General features: G+C 48.2%; 2 protein-coding genes across 2 annotated transcripts; one reads left to right on the top strand and one right to left on the bottom strand.

Annotated features, from left to right (window-relative positions):
* Positions 1-49: 49 nt before the first annotated feature.
* LOC122380589 (ADP-ribosylation factor-like protein 1) lies at positions 50-3,333 on the top strand. The gene is made up of 5 exons (XM_043363870.1): positions 50-383; positions 744-843; positions 1,067-1,183; positions 1,425-1,536; positions 2,383-3,333. The coding sequence occupies exons 1-5, from the start codon at positions 380-382 to the stop codon at positions 2,590-2,592; spliced, it is 543 nt and encodes a 180-aa protein (XP_043219805.1). The 5' UTR covers positions 50-379; the 3' UTR covers positions 2,593-3,333.
* LOC122380588 lies at positions 3,327-6,981 on the bottom strand. Its single transcript, XM_043363869.1, has 2 exons — positions 6,629-6,981; positions 3,327-5,172 (listed from the first exon to the last, which is right to left on the bottom strand). Exons 1-2 carry the CDS (start codon positions 6,893-6,895, stop codon positions 4,348-4,350), a joined length of 1,092 nt encoding a protein of 363 aa, XP_043219804.1. The 5' UTR covers positions 6,896-6,981; the 3' UTR covers positions 3,327-4,347.
* Between the last annotated feature and the right edge of the window lie 1,525 nt (positions 6,982-8,506).

Genomic DNA, 8,506 nt, shown 5'->3' with positions numbered 1-8,506 from the left:
CTCCGCCCACATGCGTGACGTCATTCGTGTTAGTGGACACACGCGGAGATAGGGGACGACATGGGCCTGGTTATATGTGCTTCTTGCGCGTAGCGGAGGCGGTTTTTAGTTTTGTGGGATTATATGTCAGAAAATCAAGTGATTCAGCGGTCAAAGGCCTCTATCGCGTAGTTAAATCCAGTTTTACCTTTCTAATTGGCTCTATATTTGCTATTACAAGATCTGATGCGCGTAGAGAAACGGAACTTGAACTGGAACCGGTTCATCATATAGGTGGAAGCGCTGCTGAGTTTTTTTTGCATTGTGAGATTTCAGGCGTTGCCTGAAAATATTAAAGGCCACTTCAAATACTTCAGGCCACCAAAAATTGCCTACAAGAATGGGTAAGGATCTTGTTTTTATGCATTGTTAGATAGACTCTTCTTTTAACTTTATTATGCCCGTGCGTTCACTTCATTTTATGATTTTGATGAGATGATTTGATTTTTAAGGACATTTTTCTAAAAGCATACATCAATTTTTGGCTAAGAGGGGAAATGGATTTGAGAAATGACGGCACACCTACTGTCGGTTAACTCACTGATTGATACTTGGTGGAGTTGCCAGAGTTGAGAAAGGTAGATGGAAGGAAAGTGTAGGAAAGATGGACACCCTGTCATTAAAACATTTTTTATGTGTTCTGAACCGTTGTTCAATGTATTCCTTTAAAAGCCAATGTACAATCTGCTTGTTTTTCCTTTCAGGTGGTCTGTTGAGCTACTTCCAGGGTCTGTTTGGTAGCAGGGAAATGAGAATACTCATCTTGGGACTGGATGGAGCAGGAAAAACCACTATTCTGTACAGGTTTGTACTTACTTTGCAGTCTCACCATAGAACACACAACATACTTAGCTGCACTTAAGAGTTAAACATTTTTAGTGATGCATAAAAGTGAAATAACTCAGACAGTTACATCTTTCAACTGGTTTGAAGACTCTTCTTCAAATCAAGATAGAGATGCCAAGCCCTGCCGATGTACTGACAAGTGACAGGTGATGTCACCTGACTGTCCTGTCCCCACTCACAGGCTGCAGGTTGGCGAGGTGGTGACCACGATTCCCACCATTGGCTTCAACGTAGAGCAGGTGACCTACAACAACCTCAAGTTCCAGGTCTGGGACCTTGGTGGACAGACAAGTATTAGGTGAGTGAACAGTGTTGCATTGTGATACTCGTGGACTGCTGAGCAGCTGGGTTTTCTGACTGTGATGGGGTGGTATGGGATGTCTTTGATGGGCCGGTGCAAAGCATGGATGGACTCTTCTGGCGTTTACAGGCGGTTTATGCTACTTCCGGCCGACAGTTTATCGCAACAAAATGTCATCACGTAAATTGACAATAAAAGCACGATAAGAACGCCGCCAACCATCTGGCCCCGTTTACAGGCCTTACTGGCGTTGCTACTACTCCAATACAGACGCCATTATCTACGTAGTGGACTCGGCCGACCGTGATCGGATGGGCATCTCTAAACAGGAGCTGGTCTCAATGCTCGAGGTAAGTGTGTGCCGAAAGGATCGGGCAGACGGCGACCTGGCAGGAGGAAAGGGAGGGCAGATCGTCTGAACTCTACGCTCGCACCTACGTCCTACGACTTTGGTTATGTGATCGGTTTTATAGTTGGTGGTGGCAAGCAGTCGTAATCTCGGTTTGGCTGCATGAATGAGTATTGACGTCGTAAAGATTGGCGTCGTAAAGGTAATGGAAATTATTCGTGGGAGTTTGACATAAATGCTAGATGTGCACTTAGATAGCAATCAATTACCGGTGTGAGAAGAAGGAAATTATGCCGTTGAGGAAATCGTACGTGGGCTGTATTTCCTATCCTGAAGGAGACTTATGGAGTGTATGACAGAGATTTAGCGGCATATTTCTATAATGATAAATCTCTTTAAATTAATCCAAGTTTCTGACAAAAAAATCTGTCCAACGTTAGTCGCAGACGAATTTGCCTATGAATAGTTTGGAACTTTCAATGGAGTTTCAAATATTAAACCACAGTTGGATATGGATGCCATAGCTGAGTTAAGATCATCTTATGCTGGGGAGGGGAGGCGTGGGCTGCAGTGGCAAGCTCGTAGCAGGTAAAATATGATGACTTTAGCCTGATTGATAGCGCCATTTTTCTAGTACTTTTTCACGTACTCGTATCTCTCCCGTCACCGTTCACCGTTAGTCTCTCGGGTCATTTCCCGTCCATCCCGGCTCCGTCCCGCTCTCCCCTCATCGTTAGCCCACCAGTTTCGTTTCTATTTTCCCACTCTTTCCTGCCCACCACTAGTCCTATCCCTATCTCTCCCCTGGTTTGCTTCTCTCTCCCATCACGGCCCGCCCGTGCCGCAGGAGGAGGAGCTGCGCGGCGCCGTGCTCGCCGTGCTCGCCAACAAACAGGATATGGAGGGCGCCATGTCCGTGGCCGAGGTCTACTCCGCGCTCGGCCTCGAGGCGCTCAAAACTCGTACATTCCAGATTTTCAAGACATCCGCCATCAAGGGTGAGGGTCTCGATCAAGCCATGGACTGGCTAGCGAATGCGCTGCAGGCGAAAAAGTGACGTGTCAGCACCGCTGCTGGATAATACTGGCAGGTGTGGACTCAGTGGTAACACCTACCGGACTGCGCCTCACCGTGAGGTGCCGTTTATTTCTTGCTACTGAAAACTGAGCCCCAGATTGCGGCAAAGTTGTGTCACCACGGAAAAGTGATGTCACGGGGCGCCCCTGGTCGGTACTGCTCCTCGAGTGGCTATGAGTGACCGATCGGGGTCGTGCCGGCGAGAACGACAGGCTGCTATGCGCTGCACCGCCGGCCTGGCCGGCGCCGGCGTCCCGGGGCTCTCCACGGCCAACCGGCCTGTCGCCCTGGGACCAGCTGGCCGAAGCTTGGCTACTCTTCTGTCTGTGTTTGTTTTGTTGACGCTCCACACTATCGACGGAGCTTGTGTTTATTGCGAAGGAGTGAATTGACTGAGACACGCGTTTGGTCTGTGTATGGTGTGGGACGAAGTGGGACTACAATTATCGACTGCAGTGGTGATCAATGACCCGCGTTGATGAGTGTGTGTATGATCACAGTTCGGCTGCTCTGCAGGGAGGTGTGGTGCCGCTTTAGCTGGGTAATTAACGTACACATCCAGTCGTGATTGTGGAGGATGTGATACGGGGTGACGTGGCCGCTGTAAGTGCCGCCCTCTATGCCCTGAGCGCGGTCCAGCTCTACATATATATGGTATCAACATTAAATCTTATGTTTGATGTGATCTATGGAATACCCGGGAATAAATGCGTGTTCTCATACAGGTCCATTTATTTCATATGTAGTATGTAATTCAGAACCAATCTAAAGTTCTACTTTAAAACGACTAACGATGAATTGGGGTCTTAGCGTGCTGAAGATTGTGTGTCCCCATAAATTACGCAACTTTATTTCACATACAATTGCAGCTCACATTTAAACTAGTCGTTCGCTAATCACAGGCAGCCTCGTGTGTGTGTGCTATCACGCTAGTAGACGGGTCACTCAATTCATGAGCGTATAGATTTATGTCCATCAAACACAGTGCAGTGATTCCCGATCGCGTGACACCGTCTCTTCGAAGGACGCATTCGTCGCTCCACTCGCGCCGTCAAACTAGCGCCTCGTCTTCCTTGGCGTGCCGGCGACATCCAATCACTAACAGCACACTGTGGGGTGGGGCTGGGGCATGCGAGCGGGCGATGACAGAAGGAACAGTCGGTGATTGTTGCAGACGCCCGCTGTCCCGGAGCGTTTTCCGCTGTCCCGGCACGCTGTTCGCTCACTGTCTGCTATCCTGGTGTCTTGGCGCAAGTCTTTGGACGGTTGGTGGCTGAAGATCGTAGTAAACAGACTGTCCCGAACGCGGTGGTACGCCATATTCCTCTAGCCGATTCTACAGGCACAGGTGCATAGCTTTTGAGCAATTTTAATGCCGCTAATTGCTTCGAAACAGCATGATCCAATGTCACTTAAATATTGTAGGAAACAACGTCAGATAACACCTCTCTAATCCCTTGACTAAACTGACTAATTTGGATGTAAGTGGGTGATTCATGGCATCAGCCGAGTCAACTATCAGAATTGCTCCGATCACAATATCTTCGCAATGGCTGGGTCTATTACGATAATTGCCAATCGCTGGCACTAGCGGCGAGTGCATCCCCGTGCTTGAAGGCTATTCCTGTGTAGAGGGTCGTTTCTCCATTTCAAGAACATGCTTGGAGAGAAAAAGGGCCCATGCCAAAACTAAACGGATCGGCATGCGACGCGTGTTGCGCATAGCTTCATCGCCTCACTCTCCGATGTGATACTGGACGTAGTCGGGTTGATGATTGTAAACGAATGAAAAGAACATCCAGCGCAGATCGCCGTACGCGTTAATGAGTGTGCCATAATCGTGGAACGGACCAGTGTCTGATTCTATGTACGGATTGGTGTTTGTCGTCAGGAGGTATACGGGTCCGTGTTGATAGGGGACTGTCAGCACGCCATGCACCGTCCATTGGCACTTGTTCTGGTGGCAAACTTGCTGTGTTCCATTGATGGAACTCTTCTCTCCGAGCGCCTGTATTTCGAGGACCAGTGCCGGGTCGGGAGGGGAGGTGGCAAGAAGTGGCGTGGACCGTTCGAGGGTCATATTCAGGCCCTCAAAGTAGCCACCGCCCATGGAGTCGGAGTACCAGCCCCTGAGCATTATCTGAAAGTGCTTCTCTGCGGCCGAGTCGCGGATCAGCTCAGCCTCGGCCATGATGGAGTAGGCTTCATGCTGGAATTCATGACGGGGATCAGCGGGAGGGTGACTGTGACTCTTCCAGTTGTCGCTGCTCCAGGTCAAGCCGTATGCGGAGGCCTTCATGAGCAGGGTGAAGCCGTCCAGGGCGCAGTTGAGGGGCAGTGTGCGGCCAGTGATGGCGCCCCAGTGGAACCCCTCCAGAGGAGCGTCTCCGCCGCGCAGAGTGAGCACGTCCCGGCAGGTGATGGTCGGGTCGTCGGTGCAGATGTGGCCGATGCAGCTGAGGGTCGAGTCCGTACAGTCCGACGACTGCCGGCAGAACTGGTCGCGCTCCGAGCGGCCCGGCATTATGAAGTACTTTGGTCCACCCTGCTCGAAACTCCGCTGTGAACAGAGCGTGGAGACTCACTCGGCGCCTCAGTTTTACAAAAAGACAAACTTCTCTAGCTCGACATAAGTGAGAAGTGTACCTATGCACGCAAAATGTAGGCATATGCCGTCTGTCAATCAAGTATTCTTTGTTAGTACTTAACCTTCCAGGCGGTGGGGGGGGGGGGGGCATTTTTTGCCCCCCTTTAGTTTTTTCGATATATCTCGAGAACCGCTGCGCCGATCGTCACCAAACTTTCAGTACCCTCCCGGGAGTAGCTAGCGCACATGGTGACCAAACATTTTCCCAAAGGCTATGATAGGTTGGCCGCTAATGACGTCAGAGTGACGTCATTTTTGCCATTTTCGACCCCAAAAAAAGGTTTCGCTGGAAGAGCTGTCAGGCCTACAGCTTTAGAGATAGGTACAGAAAAATGTTCCAGACATAAAAGGTGTGGAATCAATAGGGCTACAAAACTGCTATTTCGGTTTCTTGTATTTTTTAGATTTTGACCCCCAAAAATAAAAAAATATATTTTTTGAAAATAATAGCCGAAAAATCCAAAAAGTTTTTTGAATTTCGAAAAAAACCGGAATATATGTGATAGTCTCTACCGCCTTCTATCTACATACCAAATTTGAGATCAATACCTCTTTTTTTTGGCCAAGTTATAGCGAAAAAACTTCAAAATTGATGACGTCGAATTTTCAAACTCAATTTTTAGCAATTCTAGACCTCGTAGCGTAAAACAAAGACCACCATTAGACTCCCCGTGACGAGCTGCATCGAATCCATACCCATTTTATGCAAAATTATCAACTTTGAAATTTGACCTTTTTTGACCTGACCTTGACCTGACCTCCACCAGAAAGTGACCTAAACCGTACCTGATGGTCTTATAATCAATACCATTGAGTTGGAAATGAAAAACTGGCCATAAAACATGCATCGCACAACCTTAGTAAAGTTGGGTTCATGTGGTGACCCTTGGTGACCTTTGGTGACCTGACCTGTGACCTGACCTGGTAGGACCAATGACCTCTAATAGAAACATATGCACTAGACAACTGACGCCTTATCGCTGATTTTCGACAAAAAGCGTTTTACTCGGTGTTATAGCGCTTTCCCTAGAAGCCCCGTGAACGGTGAAACATTTTATCTTTGACCTGACCTGTGACGTCATCGGTGACCCTGAGGTTAATGAAATTTGGTTTCCTTCGACAAATTTGACAGGGCTATCGAACGCCGTTTGAATTTTTCGGATCCGTCCAGTAGTTTCGGAGATACGAGGGGGGCAAAAACTGCCCCCCCCCCCACCGCGGGGAAGGTGGCTGGGAGGCCCACCGCCTGCCGGGTTAAAAAGAAGTAATAATATAAAACAGTCCTTGTACGATGCCATGTTTTGTTTCATAGCTCACACATTATGTAGGTATACGGCTGTTCGGCCGGTGCGCGGCGTCGCCATATTACCTCGAAGTTGCTGTAGGAGGCCACCTTGCTGAAGAGGAGGCACTGCCGCGTGTCGGGTCGGTAGGAGAGGGCGCTGCACTCTGTCCTCCCGTTGCAGAGGCCGCAGCATCGGCACGAGCCGCCTCCGCCGCCTGTGCTCGAGTCCAGCGTCCAGCGGGCGAACGCCTCCGTGTCCGATGGAGAGCCGCGGTAGTCGGGGATTTCTAAGCAGGCCAGCGAGGCGGCCGCCGCCAGCAGTAGCGCCAGCGCGGCGCCGCCGACCACCATCGCTGGAAAGAGTACCAACGAGTACCGTCAGACCGGCGGAGTGTGAGACGTCCGTCTGACCCGACTCCGCGGTCCTGGTCAAAGGAAGAATTCTAATAGTCTGGTATGGGGAAGTGGTGGTGGTATCTAATTTCTCGTGAAATATTTAGAAAGATAAATGCATCTAACTGATATATCACGCCTTGGCGGGTGGTTGGATGAACAAGGGAAGAGGGTAGTGAAGTGGAACTTCTAATTAACCCTTGCATATGTGCGGCGTTTGCCAGCTTCTAACGTGTAGGGGGAGGGGGGTCGGTTGGACCCCCCCCTTCCGTTTGGCCCCTGATCGAGCTAGAGCTTCGCGAAAAAACGGGCGTGTTGCCCGTGACGAGAGGAAGCCGATGATACCCAATTTTAAGGTCCTAGGTCATTGGTTGACCTTCCAGGTCAGGTCAATGACCCAAAAGTCGGGAAAATCGGGACCTGTTAGAAAGTCGTAAATTGTGGCTGCTATGAGGTTTTTCGGGGTGCTGATCACGAATATCGTGTTAGTTTGGATCGTAGATCATGTCTTTAAGCATTTAGACCAGGTCGGGTCAGGTCAGGTCAGGTCATAAAAATATCAGGTCAGGTCATAAAAAATTTTAAAAATAGCGTAAAAACGTCGCTGCCAAATTTGGCACAGCCTATGGGGCACCCTTTTTACATATGGCCTGCAAATTTCAGGTCCGGGTGATCTTGGGTCAGGTTACCAGGTCAGAAAACCGGTACAAGGTCATGGTCAAATATCAATTTTCTTTTTGCACCTGTCCAACTCAGTTTTTGACTGATGTCCTTCAAACTTTAAGGATGTTCTAAGTTCACCGAGTTGTATAACAGATAGTTAGGGTTTTTTTATGTCACTGACCTGAGGTCAGTTAGAGGTCATTAAGTCGTTATGTTAAGCCTATGGGAAAATACTAAATTCAGAAAATACTAGAGATATCCGCTTCGTTCTATCACTTTGTGTTTTAAAACCACAGTGCTTAACAGCAGGTCACTTGGTACTTCTTTTTTTGGTGTACTTATCGATGGGTCAGGTCAAATGAGGTCAGCTGAGGGCAAATGACGTTCTTGCCAATAACTTGGCACATAATGACGCTATAGAGCTTTAAAAATAGTGTCATTGTGTTCCTATCCTGGTGATTAGCCTAATCGAATGATATGCGATATGTTGCAATTTGGTTAACTTGAACTTAATTAATTAATTAAAGTTTACTTAAAAATTAAGAAAACTTTAAGTACAGTTAAGCAAGCAGAAAAGTATATCATTCGACGCGCCTTGACGTGCTGACTTCACTGGTGCTTTTCTTTTTTCTCTATCTTAATTAGATCAAAAGTTATAAGCGAAAAATGTTTGACCTGTTTTTGGCGAAATTTTTACATTTATGCCCCCCAAAACCCCCCTAAATATTGACCTAGAGCAATTAAATTTGCACAGGGGCGAGAACTCCAGGGGGCCCACCTAAATCACACGGTGTGAATCGTTTTATCGACAAGTCGTGAAGGGAGGGTATGAATTATATTAAGTTTACTGAGTTATATCAAGAGCAGTGCATCTTCGGTCGCAGTGCATTATTCGGACTCGCCTAG

The sequence above is a fragment of the Amphibalanus amphitrite genome, unplaced genomic scaffold (assembly GCF_019059575.1).
Source record: "Amphibalanus amphitrite isolate SeventyFive unplaced genomic scaffold, NRLGWU_Aamphi_draft 000101F_arrow, whole genome shotgun sequence".
Taxonomy (NCBI): domain Eukaryota; kingdom Metazoa; phylum Arthropoda; class Thecostraca; order Balanomorpha; family Balanidae; genus Amphibalanus; species Amphibalanus amphitrite.
The sequence above is the reverse complement of the archived record's forward strand: the minus strand, read 5'-3'. Positions and strand labels throughout refer to the sequence as shown.